Source organism: Moschus berezovskii, chromosome 16, assembly GCF_049115385.1.
Source record: "Moschus berezovskii isolate FMDL1 chromosome 16, NW_MosBer_1.0, whole genome shotgun sequence".
Classification (NCBI taxonomy): Eukaryota; Metazoa; Chordata; class Mammalia; order Artiodactyla; family Moschidae; genus Moschus; species Moschus berezovskii.
Window position 1 is genome coordinate 17,027,700 of NC_142475.1, and position 25,578 is coordinate 17,053,277.

The window sequence follows — 25,578 nt, forward strand, 5'->3', positions numbered from 1 at the left end:
TTAAGGAATCTCCACACTGTTCTCCGTAGTGGCTGTACTAGTTTGCATTCCCACCAACAGTGTAAGAAGGTTCCTTTTTGGTAAGAGACTTTTATCTAGAATTTTTTTTTTTTAAATGCCTTCCATGTTAATAATAAAAAGACAGCCATTTTAAAAATGGACAAAGTATTTGAGTAGTCATTTCTCCGAAGAAAATGTACAAATGACGAGTGAGTCATGAAAAAATTATCAAATATCATTAGCCATAAGTAAAATGCACCTCAACCCCACCATGAGGCACCCCTTCACACTCAGTAGGATGGCTACATTGATAAAGATAATAACAAGTATTGTTGAAGATGTGGAGAAACTGGAACCTTCGTATATTTGGTGGGACTATATTAATAAAATATTGAAGCTGTTTTGGAAGATTGGCAATTCCTCAAAAGATTAAACATACAGTTACTGTATATATAACCCAGCAATTCCACTCCTAGTTATATAACCAAGATAAGTGAAAACATATGTCAACACAAAAACTTGAATATTATATTAAGTTAATATAGCTTAATTCGTACTACCTAGAAAGTAGAAGCAACCCATGTCATTCAACTAATGAATGAAGAAGTAAAACGTACTGATTCTGTGCAGTGAACTGTTACTTAGCCATGTAAAGGAATGCAGTACTGACACATACCACATCAGGGCTGAAACCTTGTAAACATGGTGCAAAGTGAAAGAAGCCAGTCACAAAAGACCATGCACATATTGCATGATTCCATTTATATGTAGTGTCTAGAACAGGAATATCTGTAGAGACAGAAAACAGATTAGCAGTTCCCAGGCGCTGGTGGGGGAGAAATGAGGTTATGAAGAAAAGTGACTGCTAATGGGTATGGGGTTTCTTTTGAGAGTGACAAAAATGTCAAAAAACTAATTGTAGTGTTTCACACCTACACATATATAAAAAAACATAGTATACTTTACATAGATTCATTATGTAGTATGTAAAGTGTTATCAGAGTAAAGCATATATTTAAAAATTACATCAAGGGGTAGTTGACTTGGAGCACATTGCAGCTTTGTGGTCCTCAGATCACATGTACATTCATGACACCACCATCCTGGGCAGCTTTGCTGTTATCTGTTTTATATAATGTGCATCCGTCCTCCACTACCTGCCTTTTCCTGCCCCATTGCCCTGTAAGATTTTCTTTGGACTCTGCCTAAAAGTAGCCTGAAGAGCTCTGGAAACAATGAGCTCCAGAACCTTTTCCAGCTCTAAGAAGCCATTATTCCGATGCACCAAAAATTTGAATTTGGCCTAGATTATCCCATTTTAGCTCCATGTCAACAAATGGAAAGTTGTGAACAAAGACAGCTTCCCCCACATCGCTGCACACAGGTGTGACTGAGTGGAAACTGTGGCACTCAGCCAGGTCTTCAGTTCCCTAGTGTAGAGCTCTATCTCTGAGCTCTGCTTCCTGTTCTTGAATACAGTGATTTGCTAAAACAGAGGCACCTGGTCCCAGCACCTTGCAAGATGGATTTTTTTTTTCTTTCAACCTCTCAAAATATATTTATATGTTGATGAAGGCTTTCTCTGGGAAGCCATCTGTCTGAAAATCTGCAGCAATAAAAAACTTCCCTAGACTTTATATATTCACAATGGTATCTGTTGCTTCACTGCTCTAGTCCTTTCTCCTCCTCCTTCCTTATTTTTTCATTCATTTATTTATTTATAAAGCGTATATTTGTGAAACATCTGCTCTGGACCCAGCACTAGGTACTCGGCACTGAACAAAATGAACTCACTCCTACCATTATAGATCTTGCCATCTACTAGAGAGAAATATATTGGCAACATAAAAGGTTTTAAAATTTCATTATCATAAGGTCTATGAAAGAAAGGAAGGAAGTTCTGGAGTCGAGACTATGTAAGTTATGATTTTAAAAGGAGCTCTGGAATCATATTGCCATTGTTCAAATCCCAGCTTCACCATTTACTAACTGTGTGATTTTGAGCAAATTAAGTTGCCTGGGCCTCAGTGTCTTTATCTTAAAAAAGAGATAATAATAGTACCTAGAGTTCTGAGGACTAAGTGTGAGTTGATATAGAATGGTGCCTAATATATACTAAGTGCACATAGGAAAGTGCCTGACACATTCTAAGCATCTGGTAAGTGTTATCTGTCGGTAGTGTTGCCTTTCACAACATTAGGTCATCACTAGTTAGGTTATCACCGCTGCTATTATTACTACCTTCATCGCTGTCATCTACATATGCTTATCTCATCATATATACATGCTCTGTGCACAGGATTTACAAAAATGGAATGTGGTGTGCTTCTGAAATCAAGAATACTACAATCTGGTTAAGAGAGCATAAGAATTAAAATAGTAACAGAAAATAGCAAATGCTAAGTACCAGATAAAAGATCAAGTATCTCCTGTAGGACTGAAGGAGAGAGAACAGTCATTATGGGTTTGTAAACGAAAGGACAGAAATGGTATGGACCTAACAGAAGCAGAAGATATTAAGAAGAGGTGGCAAGAATACACAGAAGAATTGTACAAAAAAGATCTTCACGACCAAGATAATCACGATAACATGATCACTGACCTAGAGCCAGACATCTTGGAATGTGAAGTCAAGTGGGCCTTAGAAAGCATCACTACGAACAAAGCTAGTGGAGGTGATGGAATTCCAGTTGAGCTATTTCAAATCCTGAAAGATGTTGCTGTGAAAGTGCTGCACTCAAAATGCCAGCAAATTTGGAAAACTCAGCAGTGGCCACAGGACTGGAAAAGGTCAATCTTCATTCCAATCCCAAAGAAAGGCAATGCCAAAGAATGCTCAAACTACCGCACAATTGTACTCATCTCACACGCTAGTAAAGTCATGCTCAAAATTCTCCAAGCCAGGCTTCAGCAACATGTGAACCGTGAACTCCCAGATGTTCAAGCAGGTTTTAGAAAAGGCAGAGGCTGCTGCTGCTGCTAAGTCACTTCAGTCGTGTCCGACTCTGTGTGACCCCATAGATGGAAGCCCACCAGGCTCCCCCGTCCCTGGGATTCTCCAAGCAAGAACACTGGAGTGGGTTGCCATTTCCTTCTCCAATGTGTGAAATTGAAAAGTGAAAGTGAAGTCGCTCAGTCATGCCCGACCCCCAGCGACCCCACGGACTGCAGCCTACCAGGCTGCCCCATCCATGGGATTCTCTAGGCAAGAGTACTGGAGTGACTTGCCATTGCCTTCTCCAAAGGCAGAGGCACCAGCACCAGAGATCAAATTGCCAACATCCGCTGGATCATGGAAAAAGCAAGAGAGTTCCAGAAAACTATCTATTTCTGATTCATTGACTATGCCAAAGCCTTTGACTGTGTGGGTCACAATAAACCGTGGAAAATTCTGAAAGAGATGGGAATACCAGACCACCTGACCTGCCTCTTGAGAAACCTGTATGCAGGTCAGGAAGCAACAGTCAGAACTGTACGTGGAACAACAGAATGGTTCCAAATAGGAAAAGGAGTACATCAAGGTTGTATATTGTCACCCTGCTTATTTAACTTATATGCAGAGTACATCATGAGGAATGCTGGGCTGGAAGAAGCACAAACTGGAATCAAGATTGCTGGGAGAAATGTCAGTAACCTCAGATATGCAGATGACACCACCCTTATGGCAGAAAGTGAAGAGGAACTCAAAAGCCTCTTGATGAAAGTGAAAGAGGAGAGTGAAAAGGTTGGCTTGAAGCTCAACATTCAGAAAACAAAGATCATGGCATCTGGTCCCATCACTTCATGGGAAATAGATGGGAAAACAGTGGAAACAGTGTCAGACTATTTTGGGGGCTCCAAAATCACTGCAGATGGTGATTGCAGCCATGAAATTAAAAGACACTTACTCCTTAGAAGGAAAGTTATGACCAACGTAGATAGTATGTTAAAAAGCAGAGACATTACTTTGCCAACAAAGGTCCGTCTAGTCAAGGCTGTGGTTTTTCCCATGGTCATGTATGGATGTGAGAGTTGGACTGTGAAGAAAGCTGATCGCCGAAGAATTGATGCTTTTGAACTGTGGTGCTGGAGAAGACTCTTGAGAGTCCCTTGGACTGCAAGGAGATCCAACCAGTCCATCCTAAAGGAGCTCAGTCCTGAGTGTTCATTGGAAGGACTGATGCTAAAGCTGAAACTCCAATACTTTGGCCACCTCATGTGAAGAGTTGACTCATTGGAAAAGACTCTGATGCTGGGAAGGATTGGGGGCGGGAAGAGAGGGGACGACAGAGAATGAGATGGCTGGATGGCATCACCGACTCGATGGACATGAGTTTGAGTGAACTCTGGGAGTTGGTGATGGACAGGGAGGCCTGGCGTGCTGTGATTCCTGGGGTCGCAAAGAGTCGGACACGACTGAGCGACTGAACTGAACTGAAAGGAAAGGACTTCATAGAGGAAATAGACCCTTAAGAAAGAGGGCATACCAGGCTGGCATGAGTGAAGATGTGGAGGCAAGAAGGTGAATGTGAAGTTCCAGAATGGAGAATTTGAATAGAGGAGTAATGAGGGGTGGCTTAAGAGAAGAGGCCTCAGAATATTGGTTAAATTATTCAGTAGGCAGTGGTTGCCGTGACCAGATTCTGAGCTAGAGTGATCAAATAAAACTTCTCTCGTTTGTCTCCTGAGACCCACTGCTTCATGTGTTACTTTCTTTCACATCCATATCATCAGCATCTAGTCGATTGCTTTCTAATCAGTGGTGCTACCTACACGGTCTCTGCCCCCCAGTATGCCACTCCCACTGCACATTTCAGTGACATTAATTTTTCTCAAGCTTCCTTTTGTCACTTATTTGCTTAGAATGTTCTTATCATTTATCTACAGCAGTTGCTCAATTGTTAGTGTGCATAAAATTACTGGGATTTTATCACAAGTGCAATTTGCCTCTCACCTTCAGGTAGGATACTTCTGGAATGGGTCCTGAGAATCTGTTCAAACCCTAGGGGATTCCGATTCAGGTGATCAAGTGGCTCTGCTTTGAGGAAGACTGACATAAAACTAAGAGTCCAAGTTTGTTAACCTACCACCTAGAATCTTGTTTTATCTAGCCTCATTTTTCTCTATTCTCATGAATACATCTTTAGTTTCAGCAAAAGGAGGCATTTCCTTTTCTCTACACTTACCCATAACCTATTTTTGTCTTCTCTTTTTTTGTTTATGTGGTTTCCTCAGCCTCAGTATCCTTACTGCCATTTCAACAAGTCAAAATTGTGGCTTTCGATCTTGGTTTAGATGTGTCCTAAAAACATCTTTAAGTATCTTTAACCTAGAAGGCAGAGTTCAAGTTTAACTGATTTTATATCTACTCCCCCATGCAGGGCCTAAATGAGCACTTTTCAAACAATTCAGTTCATTTATTCCTTCCTTAATTTATTCATGAAATATTTATTGAATGCGTACTGTGTATTAAGTGGTAGTGATAAAGTAGAAAAATAAACACCCTAAAAGTCTCTGTTTTCATGACCTTTCCTTCTAGTGGATCAAACATTTTTAAGTAAATATTGAAGGTATTTTGAGAAGAGTTGTCTGTCAGTGCTATTTGGAATACTTTAGGAAAGAGACCAGTGAAAGAAACTAATTAAGGAATCCTAGTAATTGACCAGTGTAGAGTGGGAAGGGTCAGTGAGAATAGAAGATACAAAGGAGATAGCAAGGTAAATTAACGAGATGAAGGAATGACTTGGTGCGGGCCAGGAAGGAATATTTAATATTTGAGCCTTTTGAGAAAGAACAAATAAGTAAGAAGTTAAGATGTAGAGGTAGTATTAGTATTAAAAAAAATGTTTTAAATATTATGGTGATCTTTTGGATGTGTGATATTAATAATGGGACATCTGAATAGAAATGTTTAGTAGCAACTACAAATACGGGATCTTGGAAGAGCACAATCCTTTCTCCTTTTTCCCTTCTTCAGCTTAACTCATCAATGTTTTTTTCAGTCCCAACTGTTCCAAAATCCACCCAAGAGATAGTCTGTGTCTCATTCATTTAATTTTCTGAAGATGTGACATGGCTCCATGTGTTGGCCCCATTTCCCTGTTCTCCAAGTGTCTATCTAGAAAGATGCCTCAGCCCAACTCCGAAAGTCCATCTCTGATCATGCCCTTTCTTGAAGTGGTTCTTAACTGATGGGGGACTTAGCTTGCTGGAGGAACTTGAAAGACATAGTAATTGAACCAGAGAGTCTTTTTAAACTGGGTAACCGCTTTACAGAATTTTACTGTTTTCTGTCAAACCTCAGCATAAATCCTTCAATAAAAAATAAATTTAAAAAATTGGGTATGGTGGTGTATCATCTCCCTATGTGACAGTGACGGCAGTCATTTGTGGTTTTTGGGAAAACAGGCTAAGTTTGGACAGGCAGGTTTTTAAGTAACTGATTGGGAAGCTGCCTGCATAGCCTGGAAAATCATCTTTCTGAATGCTTGTGGTTGACTGGCCTAAAAACGAATCATTTTAGACTCCTGCCTTTCTCTCATAATACACAGCATCCTGCAAACAGGGGTTGTGACTGTGTGTGGTATCATATAAATTTTTACTACCTGACTTCCCCACTAGAATGTAAACTCCCTGAAGGTAAGGACTTCATTTCTGCTATGTGCCCAGCCAGTACCTAGAACATGGTAGATGTTCGGTAAGAATTTAAGTGAATCGATAATGTGAAATAAAATTATTATTACACATTTTGCTCGGTAATTTTAACTTTGGTTCTGTGTTGAAGAAACTTAAATATTTTATTCCAATAAAATTATTATAGCTAAAGTCCAAACATTAACCATACTTGACTGAATGATGTTACCTTAAAGATACAGTTGACCCTTGAACAGTGCAAGGGTTAATCTGTGTATGACTTATGGTGGACCCTCTGTATCCAAGCTTCCTCTGTATCCATGGGTTCAACAAACTGCAGACCATGTAGTACTGTAGTATTTACTGTTGAAAAATATTTGCATATAAGAAGATCCACACAGTTTAAACTCATTGAAGAGTTAAATATAATATTTTTAATAGAAATTTTATTCCTTAGCTAGTTTAGAGAGATGTCTGTTTTCTCCAGACTTGGTTACTACTTGAATGTTTGTAGAGATTATGCTTGATATTTGGGAGGGAGCAATGTACATTTTCTAACTTTTATTTAAGCAGTCCCACATGACTGGGAATATCCTTAAGGTAATAGGTTGAATTACCTTCATTAATGTACAGTAAGTTTTTTTTTAGAACTGCAAGAATTACTAGGAAAGTATCAACATTTGAAAATTAACCAATGTTGTAGGCCTAGCTGACCAGAACTAAAGTTAGGAATATTTATCTGATTTAGAGAATACTTCACATTTCTAAGGTTTGAAATGAGAAGTTAATATGATCAAAGCAGTTTGTGTGGAAGGTTATTTTGGCCTAGTGATGATTTTTATGGAGTAGCAGAGAATAAGAACAAAGTTGTTCTAATGGAAAAGAAGAAATGGCTGCAGGGCATAAATGTTTCTCTCTAACATCTTGACTGTTTTGCATCTCACATCTGTTGCATCATTAAGGTATTGATAACATATGACACAGAGAAGCAATATGTAGCTTTAGTTCAATTTAGATTTAATCTGCCATCATGAAGTTTAAAGGTAGCCAATAAAAATTTGTAAGTGACCCTGTATTCTATAATGTCTTGATGTGCTTCAATAAAATCAGATACAGTGTAGAGAATACTGATATTCAGGTTTACTTTGAAGAAAATCTGCAGTTAACTAAACCAGGTTTGTTCAGATCTAGTAAATAAAATATAATAAAAATCAGCTTAATATTTTTGTTAAATAACTGTATTCTGTTTGGCACTGAAAATCAGCTACTGGTTATTAAAGTCAATTATGGATGTACTTAAACCATTTCCATTATTTTTCAACTGGTACTGAATGTTAGAGAAATTTTTAACGCATGCTTTTGCTTTGTTTCCATAATCTCTGCATAGTTTCTTTAAAAGGGCATATGTGATTTGAGGGATAAAATAGTCAAGGATTCATAAAGCTTTTTATCGATGGAAATTTCTCCAAGGTCAATTCTAGTTTTCTTATCAGAAAAATCAGGTTCACAATTGCAAGGCAAAAGCTTACTCGGATAGTTAATAAGCATATTCTCCTTCTGCATTGCTGCAGAAACGAAATGCAAGCTTCTCTGTGACTCTTACAGAGAAAGCCTAGGCTGGGTAAACTTTCATCTGCATCAGGGTCAGGGCTGATTCAATCTTACAGCAAGTTTATGAGAGTGGCTGATGTGATACAGTTGTTTCTAGTAAAATTGCACCAGCTCTAAGGAGCCAATCTAAGTCAGTCTCTAAGTAAAATTCTATGAGAAACAGACTCCAACTCAGACACAGTTGTAAACCCTGATATAATGAGGACTTGCAGCTGATTTAATCCTATTGAAAATCTTTAAGCAGCCGTGGGACAAAATGGTTTCCACATTGACATCTGTGGAATGAACCTTGGATTTCATTGGTATGCAAAGTTGTTACCTTGTACACGTAGTAGCCACTTTTTAAGAGTTAACATCATGGCCATTTCAAAGCAGGTTGTTGTTTCTGATGTAGAGGCATCTACTTAGATTAAGATCCAGGTTCCCAGAATGTGTCAGGTTTTATTGTTACAAAACAAAACTAAATTCATTATAAAAAGCAAACAAGTCAAACTCAGGAGTTAGAATAAATCAGTTAGATCTAGTTTTCTTGAACAAAAATGACCCACCCATTCCAATTATATATGTGGGAGATGTAGAGAAAGAGGGAGAGAGAGAATCAGAACTATTTCTGAGTTAAGAAGTCATATGTGAAGGCTTGCCTGGAATGGATTTTTTCTTATCATGAATTTAAAAGCCCCTGAAAATAAGCATGTGTTGTGAAATCATATATGTTTGAATGGGCAGACAGGCACAAAAGGCTTCAGGGTCAGCTGTGTTGATAAAATCTCAGTATGTAGGATTTGAACTTGGGTGGATAGGTTGGTGTGTAAATTTTTTTTTTTTTTTGGTTGTTTGGTTTATCGTATTGAAATGGACACTGATAATGATCTAGGTATTATAGTCAGCTTAGCACAATAATTGGTCCCTTTTCATAATTTACAACTTAAATTAAGACAATAGACCAAATACAGCTACAGTAAAACACAACCTTGCCTGAACTGTCTCCATGCTTCTTTTCTTGCAGTTAGCAGTGGTTTGAAATGTGAATATTTGAAATGATACTTAGCAGGCAGTAGTGGCCTCATACTGTTACTTCAAAGAGCCGGAAAAGTAACTCCATGAAAGGGAAAACTTGAAACTACAGTACTCTTTACCATTGTATCTGTTAAGCAGTGATGGGTATCATTAGTTCTGCTCTTTTGCATAATTAATGCAGTATTGTGAAAAGTTTTTGCGATCCAACTGGGAACAATTATATCCAGTGGGCTCTTGTATAACATTTGGCTTAGAGAATTAAAAAAAAACAACCTTGTTTTTTAGCACTCTGTAGTACCCAAGTGTGTACAGGGTTTGTTCAAGTTTTATAAGTAAAAAATAACATGGATTGGTAACATTGAAGGAGGCATTTCATATCAAAGTCAATTTATTCTTTAAAATGTTTTTTAATTTAATGTGCTTAGATAAATTTTATCTGGTACATCACTGAGTTGCGATGGTATTTTGTCTGTAAAATGATAAAAGTTCGTGAAGTGCAATGTTGGTATCACTGAAAATTTGAGACTTAAAAATATACTTTTATTGTTCACTTGACTGAATTAATCAAGTTGAAATGAAGTATCTCTGATTGGTACAACAATTTGCTGTTTGTCTAAAGCTCTGTGTTAAAGTCATACAACAGCCTTTCCCAGCAGAACCATTCTACCCTATCCTCAAAACCAAACTCTTTCTTGATACAGCTAGAAGGGTATATTTGCAAATATTTAGACAATGAGGCACGTAATTGTGTTAAGTTTCTTAAAATTCTCTTTTTAATTCCAGCATGTGAAACCATTAAAATACTGTAACCAAGTTTTGTTTTGTTTTGTTTTGTTTTTGTATCATAGGCAGCACGTTTACTTCTTTGAAAACGTGACTACATTTTTTTGCAAGGGCAACAAAAATATGATAAATGTCACAGTGATATGAAGAAGTGACGGTCACTTTGATTTTGTGGTTTCACACTTGACTCTATCATAATTTATAAGATGTAAAAAGTGAGCTTTGATCAAGGTCAAAGTGTAACTGCTGCTGATACATAACCATAATTTTGATGAGAAGGTGCATAATATGTGGATATGTTTGTTTTTGGTGTATAAAGATTCCTTAAAAAGACAAGTTAAAAGAAATAGTGTGTTAAAATATAGGAATAGGTGCTGGATTATCCTTTCTTAGCAGCCATCAAAACAGAAATTATATTTGTTTTAGTCTTTATTAATTCTCAAAGTTGATTTCCACATATTTTTCTTGAAAATTATAAATATCCACTTCTTTGCACCATTCTTATTAATATGGCTAACTTCCGAATATGCCTGTAAAAATGTTCATATGGCCAAACAAGAAGTTTCAATCCATCAAGCTTATCTTTCTTCACTCCAGAGTTCTACTGCAGAACATCTAATTAATATCATTTGAAATTATTTTAATGCAATCTTTGGTATTATTGCCTACTCAAGTGTGATTTTAGCCACTACTCCTGAGATACTGTGGCTCTTACTAGACTCCAGGGTGAGTGAGTAAACTTACCTATCTCAATCCATTAAACGGAGGAATTAGCTTCAGTTCCCCTCGCTACTAGTCAGCTTTCAGCACCTTTTCCATGATGGCTAATAACTGTACCACGTATAGCTGTGAAAGGATGGGGAGATGCGCTGAAATGATCTAAGAAGTAAACTATCAACTTGACATGTTTCCCTAGCTATTGAAAACCTTCCCATATTGAAACCCATTGATAGTGAAACGAGAATTCCTCTGATTTAAGTACCATCTGGTTGTGCTCAAAGCTTTAAAGCTGTTATCTCTGCATAAAATTTCAGAGTCCTATATTTTTTTCTTCACCAAACTATCCATTTTTAAGCCACAAATATTTTTCCAGCTCTTTCAGATTTTATCTGAAAGTATATTTTAACAGTATTTAAATAGTTCTTAAACAATAACAATTTATCTTGATAGATGGCATGCTGTGTTTTTTCATTTTATTTTAATTAGCCATTGTGGAACCAAATTCCCTTTTGTTTTAGTCTTTTGAATATTGTTTAATTATAGTTATCATGCCAGATATCTTAAAGGTTATTTTACCAATAGAGTTTCATTTAACATAACCCATATGGAATCAATAGCCCAGTTTCCTAAAGTGAATGCTTGGAAAATCTTACATTCATATGTTAAGAGTACACATCCTTTCCTCATTAGTTGGAAAGTACAGGGATTTTGGCACAGGTTCTGTGTGGAAGCATTGTGCAGCTTTTATATGGATTTTGTTTTTAGCCTTTGATGACACTGTTTAGAATAGGAAGTATCTAATAAGTAAAGCATTTTGTCTCAAGTGCTGCCAGTGTGTTTAATATATGCCTGGAGGTCTGAAACATTATCTTCTTCTCTGCAGTAATATGCATTTAATTCTCTGAAAGCAGAAGGTCGAACTTTTAAAAGGGACGCAAAGTACATTTTCAAACAGAATAATTCAAAACATATGGAAGAGGGGACCAGAGTAATGTACAGTTGGTTTTTATGGTTTAATCATGATCATGTTAATGCACACCAGTAGCTAATTAAAGAAAACTTTTATTGTTCATTTTAAATGAGTTAGGTAAAGAGTGGGAGAGCTGATGTAATAGCACTGCCCAGAGATACATGTTTTCTGCTGCACTCACTAACAGCATGCAGATATTGCTATTTTTGACAACTTAAATTATTACTCCCCTTGGACAATAATAAAGGAAAAGTTATTTTCAGAGTTATTACATTGTGAACTTTTCTTTCTCCACAAAGGAATAGTAAATTGATGCCCAAGTTTCGAGCTGAGCACACATAATTAATTATAAAACTTCCTTGATAGGCCAGATGGTCTTCAATATAATAGATAAATCTGCAGTGGACTGGTGACAAACCTATGTATTTTTAAATATGTCTCAAAATCATCAGCTTATTTATTTCAGTTCTGCATAATAGTGTGGAAACTTAGACAAATGAAGGAAATCTTGGCTTTAACCCATTTTTAAGAATTTAGTCTTCTAATACTGGGAAAGTTGTACTTTTTTTTCCTTCCAGTGAGAATCAGAGTCTTTCATCTCTGGATCATTGGTTCAAATTCCATTCTGCTCAGTAGTGACTAGAATTAGTTACCATCTGACTTCTGTTCAGTAACCTGTGTGACCTGAGCTGATAGCTGCCATCCTGCCCCTGCTGGTAATTTATATTGCAAGATCATGCCAGTTATATTCGCTAGAGTCTAACATGGCAATCTCAACAGGTAATAGGGGTGGACACTACATTTATTTACCTTTACCTGTAAATGGCTTGTTTTATCATGTTAACATTGATAGGGAACACTTTAAAGAAAGAGAAGCTAGATTTTTAAATGCAAATCTGTACATCAGGAGAAGAAAATATAACACTCTGTGCATAGAAGATATAGACTCATGTAGTTGATTATGATTGCCTTTCCTGAGAATAAAAACAGTTGAGTTCTTGATTTGAGTTTCGTATGCAACTTAGAGGACTTTTTACAATTATGCTGTACACCGATATATTTAGTTTGCACAGTAAATCTTAGATTACTTATGTAAATGATTTTATTATCTTTTCACATATTATTTGAGAATTCCTAGCTCATACTAGATTTGGAGGTATATTTGACATTTTTATAATAGGTAACTAAAATCTTTCCAATTTAATTATCCCCTTGATAATTGTTGTATTTTTATTTTACTGAATTTTAAAATTAAATATGTTCATTAATTTGTTTGGTCAGCACACATTTCTTGAACTTTAACATTGTTTAAAGCAATGTATTGAATGCTGCAAATACTAATGGTGTTCTCTCCTCATTGCCTACTAACTGTCTGACCTTGGACCTATTGATTAATCTCTTTCAGCCTCAGTTTCCTCAGCTGTAAAATGGGATAACAGTACCCCCTTAAAGGGTTGTAACAGTTAGTAAAGAAAATGTATGTAATATGCTGCCAATGTTTGGTGTGATATGGTGTGTGCGTGCTTAGTCATGTCTTACGCTTTAAGACCCCATGGACTGTAGCCTACTAGGCTCCTCTGCCCATGGAATTTTCCAGGCAAGAAATACTGGAGCAGGTTGCCATGTCCTCCTCCAGGGGATCTTCCCAACCCGGGGATCGAACCTGTGTCTGCCTGCATCTCTTGCATTGAAGGCAAATTCTTTACCCACTGAGCCACCTGGAAAGCCCTAGTAAACATACTCAGTGGTATCTGATTTCTTATCTTCATTGCTCCCAATCTTTGAGACAAACCAGTGTTTGAAAAGTGCTATGAAAACGTTAGTTTGTTATGAAAGCATAGAAGCTGAAAATACAAGCACCATCTAGAAAGGATGAGAAAGTCTTCATAAGGAAGGTGACTTCTTTTTTCTAACTTACCTTTTATTGAATGCCTACTACATGTGGTCAGTACATTAGCTCCTATAATCCTGCAACAACTTTGTCGGTTGGGTGTTAGTGTCCCCAGTGTGAGTACGAGCTTCTGGCAGAGACAGAGGACTGCTTGAAGTGTGACCAGCACACAGCATGGAGGATGCCGATAAGGAAAGTTCATGAATATATCCGGACAGACCTTAAAGAGTACAGTGTACACATATATTACATATTAACAGTTAAATATTTATTGTCTTCAGAGCAATTTTTTTTCATTTAATATTGTATCAGAACTAGTCACTGATGAGATAGTCCTTGGTGATAGAAACAAAACAATATGGCACAGGCCTTCCAGCAGTCCTTCAACTGGCAAAAAAAGACCGAAACATGACAGCTGCCCATTAGTGGGTATCTACTATATGCCAGGCACTGCACTGGCCTCTTTAGGTACATTAATTCACTGAATCCTTATACTAACCCCTTGAGGTCCGGTTTATTATTCCCATTTTACAGATGAGATTATGTATTCTTAGGATTGTAATTTATCCAATAGCACACAATCAGAAAGTGTTGCACTTAACCCTGCTTCTGTCTGACTCCAAGACCTTTAGGTTGTTTTAACACTATCTGAATCTGCCAACACCGAATATTCTAGACTACTCTAGAATATGCTAGTAGAAAATAATAGATCTAGTAGAAAATAATAAATCCTAAAGTGAAGGAATGGGAAGCCTGGTATGCTGGAGTCCATGGAGTTGCAAAGAGTCAGACACAACTAAGCGACTAAGTCAGAACAGCAACACAAATAGAAGTATGAGTTAAGTACTAGGAACACCGAGAAGAAAAAGAGTTAAAAGCGCAACTCCCAGCCAGGTGTCATTGTTCTGAGTCTTCATGGAGAGCTAAGTGTTAGCATGCTACAGCAGTTTCAGAAGAGGCTCTAGGCAGGGAAGCAGCATGGTACATAGAGAAGGGTTTAAAAGAACGGGGTGTCTTCAGAGAAAAGGGATTAGCTATTTTTGTTTCAAATACTATATTTTTTTAATAACATTGTGCCCTCCTCCACAAAATTAAAATGTTAACAAAAAAGTATTTGAAAATTTTTAATGAAATCATTGTCTTGAATTAACTGTCGTTTAACATTTCACAAGCAACTTATAATGTAGAAAAGTGATACTATATTGACCAAATTAAGGAAGAGCCTACAAAATGAAGCTCATTACCCAGTAATGTGGGGAATATTTTTTCACTGCTGATGGGAATACAGATTGCTGCTAAGTCACTTAAGTCGTGTTCGACTCTGTGTGACCCCATAGACGGCAGCCTACCAGGCTCCCCCGTCCCTGGGATTCTACAAGCAAGAACACTGGAGTGGGTTGCCATTTCCTTCTCCAATGCATGAAAGTGAAAAGGGAATACAGATTAGTGCACCCTTTTTGGAAAGGTGCTGGCAAAATTTGATAACCTTAAAATTTTTCATACCATTTACCTAGTAATTCTACTTCTAGGATCCTATCTTAAGAAAATCTTATTTAGATGTTTGTTCACAAAAATTGAATACCTAATTATCCAGCTATATGGGAATAGTTGAACAAATTGCTCCTAGCACTGAATGAAATATTATGCAGCTTTTTAAAAATGACATTTATGTAGAGTATATTAATATGTTAAAAATTGCATTACCAGTTTGTCTCTCCAGTATTATTATAACCCTAAAGGGTAGGGGTTTTTTGGAGCCCCAAAAAATAAAGTCTGACACTGTTTCCACTGTTTCCCCATCTATTTCCCATGAAGTGATGGGACCAGATGCCATGATCTTTGTTTTCTGAATGTTGAACTTCAAGCCAACCTTTTCACTCTCCTCTTTCACTTTCATCAAGAGGCTTTTGAGTTCCTCTTCACTTTCTGCCATAAGGGTGGTGTCATCTGCATATCTGAGGTTATTGATATTTCTCCCGGCAATCTTGGTTCCTGCTTGTGTTTCTTCCAGCCCAGCGTTCCTCATGACGTACTCTGCATAGAAGTTAAATAAGCAGGGTGACAATATACAACCTTGATGTACTCCTTTTCCTATTTGGAACCAGCCTGTTGTTCCATGTCCAGTTCTGACTGTTGCTTCCTGACCTGCATACAGGTTTCTCAAGAGGCAGGTCAGGTGGTCTGGGATTCCCATCTCTTTCAGAATGTTCCACAGTTTATTGTGATCCACACAGTCAGAGGCTTTGACATAGTCAATGAAGCAGAAATAGATGTTTCTCTGGAACTCTCTTGCTTTCTCCATGATCCAGTGGATGTTGGCAATTTGATCTCTGGTTCCTCTTCCTTTTCTAAAACCTGCTTGAACATCTGGAAGTTCACAGTTCACATATAGCTGAAGCCTGGCTTGGAAAATTTTGAGCATGACTTTACTAGCATGTGAGATGAGTACAATTGTGTGGTAGTTCGAGCATTCTTTGGCATTGCCTTTCTTTGGGATTTACTCCTTGGAAGGAAAGTTATGACCAACCTAGATAGCACAGTAAAAAGCAGAGACATTACTTTGCCAACCAAGGTCCGTCTAGTCAAGGCTATGTTTTTCCCGTGGTCGTGTATGGATGTGAGAGTTGGGCTGTGAAGAAGGCTGATCGCCGAAGAATTGATGCTTTTGAACTGTGGTGCTGGAGAAGACTCTTGAGAGTCCCTTGGACTGCAAGGAGATCCCACCAGTCCATTCTAAAGGAGATCAGTCCTGGGTGTTCATTGGAAGGACTGATGCTAAAGCTGAAACTCCAATACTTTGGCCACCTCATGCGACAAGTTGACTCATTGGAAAAGACTCTGATGCTGGGAGGGATTGGGGGCAGGAGGAGATGGGGACGACAGAGAACGAGATGGCTGGATGGCATCACCGACTCGATGGACATGAGTTTGAGTGAACTCCGGGAGTTGATGATGGCCAGAGAGGCCTGGCGTGCTGTGATTCATGGGGTCGCAAAGAGTCAGACACGACTGCGTGAGTGAACTGAACTGAAAGGGTCGGGGTGAGGAGAACCTATGCACAAGTAGGGAAAAAAGACAAAAGGAAATACACTAAAAGATTGCCAATGGTTGTGTTTGGTAGTAAGAAGGGGCTTCCCTTGTGGTTCAGCTGGTAAACAATCCACCTTCAATGCAGGAGATCTGGGTTAGTTCCCTCGGTTGGGAAGATGCCCTGGGGAAGGGAAAGGCTACCCACTCCAGTAAAAAAGACTTCCCTGGTGGCTCAGACAGTAAAGCATCTGGTAGTAAGAACAGAGTTGGGAGGATTTTGGTTTTCTCTCAGATTTTCCACAAGTTCTTCAGTCTTTAGTGAAAATCACTCAGTCACGTCCAACTCTTTGCAACCCCATGGACTATACAGTCCATGGAATTCTCTAGGCCAGAATACTGGAGTGGGTTGCCCATTTCCTTTCCAGGGGATCTTCCCAACCCAGGGATCAAACCCAGGTCTCCCGCATTGCAAGTGGATTCTTTTCCAGCTGAACCACCAGGGAAGCCCAAGTTCTTTAATGAGTTCTTTAATGAATCTGAATTACTTCAGTGAAAAAGCAAGTGAGTATCTAGGACTCAATGCTACTGCTAAGTCACTTCAGTCGTGTCCGACTCTGTGCGACCCCATAGACGGAAGCCCACCAGGCTCCCCCGTCCCTGGGATTCTCCAGGCAAGAACACTGGAGTGGGCTGCCATTTCCTTCTCCAATGTGTGAAACTGAAAAGTGAAAGTGAAGTCGCTCAGTCGTGTCCGACCCTTAGCGACCCCACGGACTGCAGCCTACCAGGCTCCTCCATCCATGGGATTTTCTAGGCAAGAGTACTGGAGTGGCTTGCCATTGCCTTCTCCAGGACTCAATAGTGTATTAGAAATTAATTAATGGTTGGGAGACTAAGAAAAGGGAACCAAAGAATCAAACTGAAGGTCTTGCAGTTGTGCTGACAAAATAGTCATAACTGCTGCTACCACCACATTGTTCTTTGTTCTCTACATAGGCAGTTGTTGGTGGAAGTATTTGAGAAAGTACGGATACATTTAGTACACAAAGGGAAAATCCACATTCAAGGGTTCTAATTACTTACATTTTGCTTGATCACTTACATTTATCCTTGTTTCAAGTCCTATTGTAGTAAAGGAAAATAAATATCATTTTGAATGGCACACATTTATTTTGGTTTACTTTTGTCTTTCATAATGTAGGACTACTGACTTTTCCCTCTCCTACTATCCAAAATCCTGTAAATCAGTTTTACAATGATAAACAGTATAAGCTACTCCTGCCTAGAATTAATTTCAACCGATAGTAATCATGATTCAGAAACAGTTTATTATACTATGGAAAATCGCCATAAAGGATACTAACTGAGGCATATTATCACACAAACACACACACACACACACACACACACACAACTTTGTGTTAGTCCAAAGAAAGTAAAGTCTGACATTGAAAAGTATATTTTATTTTATTTTTTCTTTCGGCTGAGCCACATGGCTCTTGGGATCTTAGTTCCCCAACCAGGATTGAACCCTCATCCCCTCACCTTCAGCAGTGAAAGCACCAAGTTCTGACCACTGGCCTGCCAGAGAATTCCTGTATCTCTTAATGATAGAAATACACATGTGATGTTTTTCTCAAGGATTGCCTTGGCATTGTAATATGCATAATTTCTTGAAAGGGCACCTACTTTATTTTTATGATTACTCTTATACTGCTACTGCTACTGCTAAGTCACTTCAGTCGTGTCCGACTCTGTGCGACCCCATAGAAGGCAGCCCACCAGGCTCCCCCGTCCCTGGGATTCTCCAAGCAAGAACACTGGAGTGGGTTGCCATTTCCTTCTCCACCTACTCTTATACTAGGCCCAGTTTTAATGTTTTTATAATATTTACATAGTAACACTTGGAATATAATTAGTTTAAAATATTTTATCATTTTTCCTTGCAGATCACTAAGCAAGAACAGAAAAAAATGGATACATATGATGGAAGCATGGCTGATAGCTCATCTCGATACAGTGGTGCCCAGGATAGTGGAATTGGCAGTGACAGCGTTAAAATCAGAATAGTACAGATAGAGCAGCACAGTGGTACCAGTCAGCACCGCATCGCCCGTCCCTCACGCCAGTCGTCAATTGTAAAAAATCTAAATTTTATTCCTTTTGACATATTTATTACTGCAAGTAGAATCTCACTAATGACCTATTCCTGTACGGCCTTACCCAAATCGAAATCACAAGAACAAAAGGATAATGAAAAAACAGGAAAGAGTTCATTAAACCTTGCAGAAGTCGATTCAGATGTCGCAAAGCCCAGCCAGGCATGTATTTCCATGGTAACAGCAGAAGATCTCTTAAGCAGCAACATATCTTTTCCTTCAGGGAAAAAAATAGGGGTCATCTCTCTCGAAAGTCTGCATGCATCCACAAGGTCATCCGCTAGACAAGCGCTCGGTATAACTATTGTTCGGCAGCCTGGAAGAAGAGGAACCGGTGACTTGCAACTAGAACCTTTCTTGTACTTTATTGTATCCCAACCTTCTTTGCTTCTGAGTTGTCACCACAGGAAGCAACGAGTGGAAATATCCATTTTTGATGCTGTGCTGAAAGGGGTTGCCTCTGATTACAAATGTACAGGTAAGAGCCTTCAAATTTACTAGGGTGCTAATAACCACTAGTACATATTAAGTTTTATTCCCAAATTTTTAAGATTGATCAAACATGAAACAGCTAGCAAACCAGACAAAACTTCTTTTCTCTACTGAATATGTAAATAGGTAAAGTTCACGTCCCACAGCTGAATCACATTTAAGTAAATGTTTGAAAAGTAACAAGATTTAGCCTTGGTGTTCTTACTGTGCCTCTGAATTTTTTTCCAGGAGCTGAATGTAACAGGGGCTCCCTGGGCTCCCTGGGCTATTGAAATGCTTAACAATTTCCAGTGATTAGGAAGCAAAGTGTTTTTTTCGTATTAATGGCCCTTAGGTTTGCTTCCCATGTCAATGCTGCTGCTAAGGTTAAAAAAAGAAAAACTTTAGAAAATGAAGTTTATTGTTTTGGTATTCTTTTGCCATAATCATCTTACTGTAACAGCTTGATATTAAATGTATTTGAGAAGGTTTATTACCAAAGTAAGATGACAACAATTTTACACATCTACAGCAAGCACATGTATTAGTGGGTGTCGGCCAACTGCCTCTTGTTGCCCCATCCAGGCCTGCCTATAACCAGAGAGTGCCGTATATTAGAATAATTATATTGAACGTCTGAAGCTTGTTGCATGTTGAGACTAGGAAAGTGATCAGGGATACAGATTTAAGACATATGTGCTGTTAAGTAATAGCTAATGAAAACAGGGCCAGACCAGGTACAGAGACCTTTTCCCAGAGTTAATGCAGAATTAGAGATTTGTCAGGAAAGACTCCCACTCCAGTACTCTTGCCTGGAAAATCCCATGGACGGAGGATCCTAGTGGCCTGCAGTCCATGGGATCGCTAAGAGTCAGACACGACTGAGCGACTTCACTTTCACTTTCATGCATTGGAGAAGGAAATGGCAACCCACTCCTGTGTTCTTGCCTGGAAAATCCCAGGGACGGGGGAGCCTGTTGGGCTAACATCTATGGGGTCGCACAGAGTCAGACACGACTGAAGCGACTTAGCAGCAGCAGCAGCAGCAGGAAAGACTTCCCAGAAAGGGTAGCGGGATCATCTAAGATCTGGTATTGGAAGAGGGCCCTCACAAGCTCAGGTATAACTCAGGCATTTTATTGCTCTCGGGTGGTCCCATCTAGCAGATGAACGTCCGCAGTAAGGCATTTGGAGAATTTGTCCATTCTGGAAGTCAGACTGGTTCGTTCTTGGCGCTAAGGAGAGTCGTTTTATACAGCAGGCTCCTGAAGAGTAGATAGGGGCCCCAGGAAGTAAGTCAGAGGAGCCCTGGGCTCTTGCTGAGGACTAGTTCAAGTCCTTGACTTTAGAAAGTGGTAACTGACGAGTTGCTAAGGAGCAATAGCCTAGGGTTACCTTCTAGACTGCCTGCTAGCCATCTCTCCATTAGTGCTTGTGCTGGATCATACTGGCTCAGAAGAGCTAATTGTTAAATTTTTAACAACTTTTGAAAGGCAGTTGTTAAACCACTGCTAGTTTAAATCACCGTAGTGAGAGTATTTACAAAACAGATATTGGCAAATGCTGTCAATCAGCTCTCCTGCTCTGAGAGCCAGTGTTAAACATTTATCAGTAACCACTGCCTCCCTTCTTCAAACATGCTTTCATTTACTGAGCACCTGTAATATAATGGGTACTTCTCTTCAGTGGAGATGACAGAGGTGCTGAGGTGGTTTATGTTATATTATTCAAGGACTCACGCCTACAGACCTGATACCTGTTTGGGTGTCTGCTTAGCATTGGCAAAAACTAGGGGTAGAACTGGGAGAACAAAAGTTCATTACACATCCCTTCCTAACTGCTTTCAGCTGCAGTTGCTTTATGGGTGGGTGGCTTCAGCAGCTTCTGCTAAAAGATATTGATAACTGAGTTCAGCAGAGTTATCAGGGCTCATAGAAAAGGTGTACATTGGAATTATAATAGGTACCTAGGTTGAAATGATAAAGTATCTTAAAAAAAAAAAAAAACTTTCTTGTGCATAGACCAATCTGGAACCCAGTTCAGCAGACGAAGTTAGAAGGTTATATACCAGATTGAGTATAGGAGATTTACATGTGGGAGGAAAAGTCTTACCTACCTTTTAAGGAGCCTTCTTCATACAATATTCTTGTGGATACCTTGCTTTACACAAAAAGCATCTCCTTGGACATTTATACTGTCCAAATAGAGTCATCAATATAAGTCATCGTATTTCCTTAAAATGAATTTAGTGAAATTTGTCAGAAACAAGTAGTTAAATATAACAGCTAAAAAAAAATGAATAGCAATGATTATGTACTCAGTCTGTGCCAGGCATTGTAATAACTGCTTTAAATGCATTATCTCATTTAATCCTCCTAACAGCTCTGTGAGAAATATGTTCCCATCTCATATGTAAAGAAACTGAAGTTTGGAGAAATAACTTCTCTAAGATGACAAATAAACAGAGCCAAAATACAAAACCAAGATTTTTCTGGACTTTCTGAGTCCAATCTCTCATCCTGTATGGATCCTTAGAGTGGAGAGAAAAATATGAATCTCAGTTTTCAGTCAACCTCCACTGTCCTTCTCCAGACCATGCAAATGGTTCTCTTTCTTTGTTTTAACTGGTGAATTTGTATATATGTGTCCATGTGACTACAGAATACAGCCTCTCTTGGTACTCTGACAACCTGAGCTAAAATTCTAACTCTCACTTAGGAAACGTGTACCCATCCATCTCATAGGGCGATTATGAAATTGAAAAGAGATCATTAATGAAAGTACTTTGCAGGCTATGCAAGTACTGCCCCCTCACAAATATTTGCTGCTACTGTTTTAGTTATTAATATATAGTAGAAAGGTTACTGGGATTCCCAGGTGGCTCAGTGGTAAAGAATCCGGAGACCTGGTTTCGATCCCAGGGTCGGGAAGATCCCCTGGAGAAGGAAATTACGAAGTAGAAAGCCTGGAATTTAATTGGCCCTGCTATTTATTAGCAGAGGGGTCTTAGCGAAGCATTTCACTTCTTTGGGTTTCTGCTTCCTTTTGTATAAAACATAATGATTATAATAGATACCAACAAGGTTCATTCCAGGTGTAGAGTTTTCTCATTCTGTAATTTGGAATTTGTCTCCCCACACTTACCTTTCTAAAAATATGTAAACTAGCTTTGGCTTCAGAAAGTTGACATCTGTAAACCACTACTGTATCAGATTACAGTATATTTCAATTTGTTTTAAAGATGCATATTTATATGCATATTTGATATTTTAGGGGACCATTCATTAGTTTATTCAATACTTAAATACATAAATTTTAAAAATGTTAATGAAGTTATTTATCAAAAACTGATGTGAGGAATTTCTGTTTTAAATTAGTCCACTTGAATGAACTATCCAGGTCCCGTTACTAATTTAGCTATCCAGAAACACTTCATGTAGCACTTTTTATCCCGAAGAAAGCAATGTTCCATGTCCAGGATTCTTTTGATGCCTTGAAATAGTAACCATGTTGATAAGAAAACAGGGAAAATATGAATAACCATAACATTAACATTCATGGGGAAGAGAAGCAGTAAGGTAAAGGTGACCAGTTGCATTCCTGGATTCTGAAGTGAAGGACTATTTACAGTATCTTAATTGGAAGGACAAAAAAGGGTGTCACCAGGCAACTTTCTAAGAAATTAGGTCAAGGAAAGGTTAAAGGCATCGTAAGTTAAAAATTAAAGAAGTAATATATTATGTCTTTCTGTAGTGTTCATGCTTTCTCTCTTAATACTAAAATTAATCCTTTTTTAGTAAGGTACCTCAAGTGGCAGCCAGCCCTTAGCAGTTTTAGCATATATGTGAATTTCAGTGATTGCCCAATTTTAGCATTTCAGAAATGCCTGAAGTTGTTATGGATATAATGTGTTTTCTTCTTTAAGAGACAGAAACATTTGATTTTTAAAAATTTATAATGCAACAACTTGTAATTGTTTACTGTTTTATGTGAAAGTCATAAACCAGTGATACATGTGCTAATGTTCCTTTGTATGGAAATCATATGGAATTTAAAGTACACAAAGAATTTTGTTTCACTCTTTAAAAACATGTTCAGAGGATAATTTTTCAAAAAGTCATAATTCTTATATAAATATAAAATGAAGATATCAGAGATTTTACTTAGTTCATTAATTAATGAGGGAACCAATAAGAATGTTACCAAAAAATTCATATACAGGAGACCTGTAAGGCCCTGATCCTAGGCCCTGATCCTCTCAGATTTTGATTCTCTTATTCAGTAGGGTCATAAAAATGATGAGTCACTTGATCATTGACTTGGGAAGCCCCAAGAAAAGCCCGCATGATCTTGGGAAGCCCCAAGGAAAGCTTAGTATCATTTGAATGGGATGATTTAAGGAAAATTACTTGAATTTTGAGGAATGAAATAATAGTACTCTTTTTTTTTTTTCCCCATAGTAATAAATTTTTCTCTGAGTTTCCCTGGTGGGTCAGTGGTAAACAATCCACCTAGCAATGCAGGAGATGCAAGTTGGATCGCTGGATCAGGAAGATCCCCTGGAGAAGGAAATAGTAACCCACTCCAGTATTCTTGCCTGAGATATTCCTATTCCATGGACAGAGGAGCCTGGCAGGCTACAGTCTATGGGCTCACCAAAGAGTTGGACAGCACAACTGAGTGACTAAACAAAAACAACACTAAGGTTTCTCTCTAGCTACAATTCAGAATAATTTTTAGTATTCTGTTTAATTTACCTACCTGCTTCTTGTCTGTGTTTCTTTGTAATATTTGTGGTTGCTCTGAGGTTTCCAGTATACATATTTAATCTTTCACAGTCAGTCTTTTGCTCAGTTTTCAATCTCTAAGTCGTCTCTGACTCTTTGTGACCCCATTGACTGCAGCTTGCCAGGCTTCTCTGTCCTTTACTATGTCCTGGAGTTTGCTCAAACTCATGTCCATTAAGTTGATGATGCCATCCAACCTTCTCATCCTCTGTATCCCCCTCCTCCTGCCTTCAATCCTTCCCAGCATTAGAGTATCAGACTTTGCATCAGGTGGCCAAAGTATTGGAGCTTCAGCTTCAGCAGCAGTCCTTCCAATGAATATTCAGGGTTGATTCTTTCAGGATTGACTGGTTTGATCTCCTTACTGTTCAAGGGATTCTCAAGAGTCTTTTCCAGCACCACAGTGCAAAAGTATCAGTTCTTCGGTGCTCAGCTTTCTTTATGGTCCAACTCTCATATCTGTACGTGACTACTGGAAAAACCATAGATTTGACTATACAGACCTTTGCTAGCAAAGTGATGTCTCTGCTTTTTAATACACTGTCTAGTTTTGTCATAGTTTTTCACCCAGGGAGTTAGCATCTTTTCATACTTAATCTTGCACATTTAGTAGTAATATTTTATCACTTCAAGAAAATGTAGAAATCTTATAATCATAAAGGTCCCTTCCCCCTTCCCCATTTATGTTATAGTTATCATGTATATTACTTTTGCACTTACTGAAAATCCTACCAGATACGATTTTGACCTTTGTGTCAGTAATCTTACATACTTTAAAAAACTAAAGAGGAAAAAACTAGTATATTTTATAAATATTTCCCAGGTATTTACCATGTCCATAGATCTTCCTTCATTCCTAAATTTCTGAGTTTTTCTCTGGTGCATTTTCCTTCAACATTAAGAACTTCTTTAGCATTTCTTTGAGAGCAGACCTGCTAGCACCAAATTCTCAGAGTTTTCTGTTATCTGGGAGTACCTGTTTCCTCTCTTTCCTGAAGGATATTTTTGCTAGATATAGAATTATAGGTTGATATTTCTTTCTATTCTTCAGAGATATTGTTCCACTGTCTTCTATCCTCTCTACTTTCTTATGAGAAATGCATGATCATCCCAACCCTTGCTTCCATAAATGTAGTGTGTTGGTTTTCTCTAGCTGTCTTTAAGTTGTTTTTTTTTTTAACCTTTGATTTCCTGAGTTTTATTATATGATGTTTCTGGTCTAGATTTTTAAAAATTTATCCTGTTTGAGGTTCTCTGAGTTTCTTGACTCTTTAATATTTTAAAATTAAATTTAGGAACTTTTTAGCTATTATTTCTTTCTGTACCAATCTTTCTCCTCTCCTTTTAGGACTCCACAGTTAAACTTTTTTATATTATTCTTCAGATTCCTGAGACTCCATTCATGGTTCATTTTTTCCCCCTCTCTGTTCTTCATATTAAATCATTTCTATTGGATTTTTCTGTTGTAATATTTCCATTTGATTATTTTTTTATAGTTTCTTCTTCACTTCTGAGAACCTCTGTATT

General features: G+C 38.2%; 1 protein-coding gene across 7 annotated transcripts in view; it reads left to right on the forward strand.

The window, feature by feature from the left end:
- Positions 1 to 25,578, forward strand: part of VPS13B (vacuolar protein sorting 13 homolog B) — a 767,155-nt gene that overhangs the window by 520,907 nt on the left and 220,670 nt on the right. For all 7 annotated transcript variants that reach the window (XM_055431816.2, XM_055431817.2, XM_055431818.2 and 4 more), the window contains exon 34: positions 18,584 to 19,271. In XM_055431816.2, the coding sequence (XP_055287791.2) occupies positions 18,584 to 19,271 (688 nt within the window). The remainder of the gene's footprint in view (positions 1 to 18,583; positions 19,272 to 25,578) is intronic.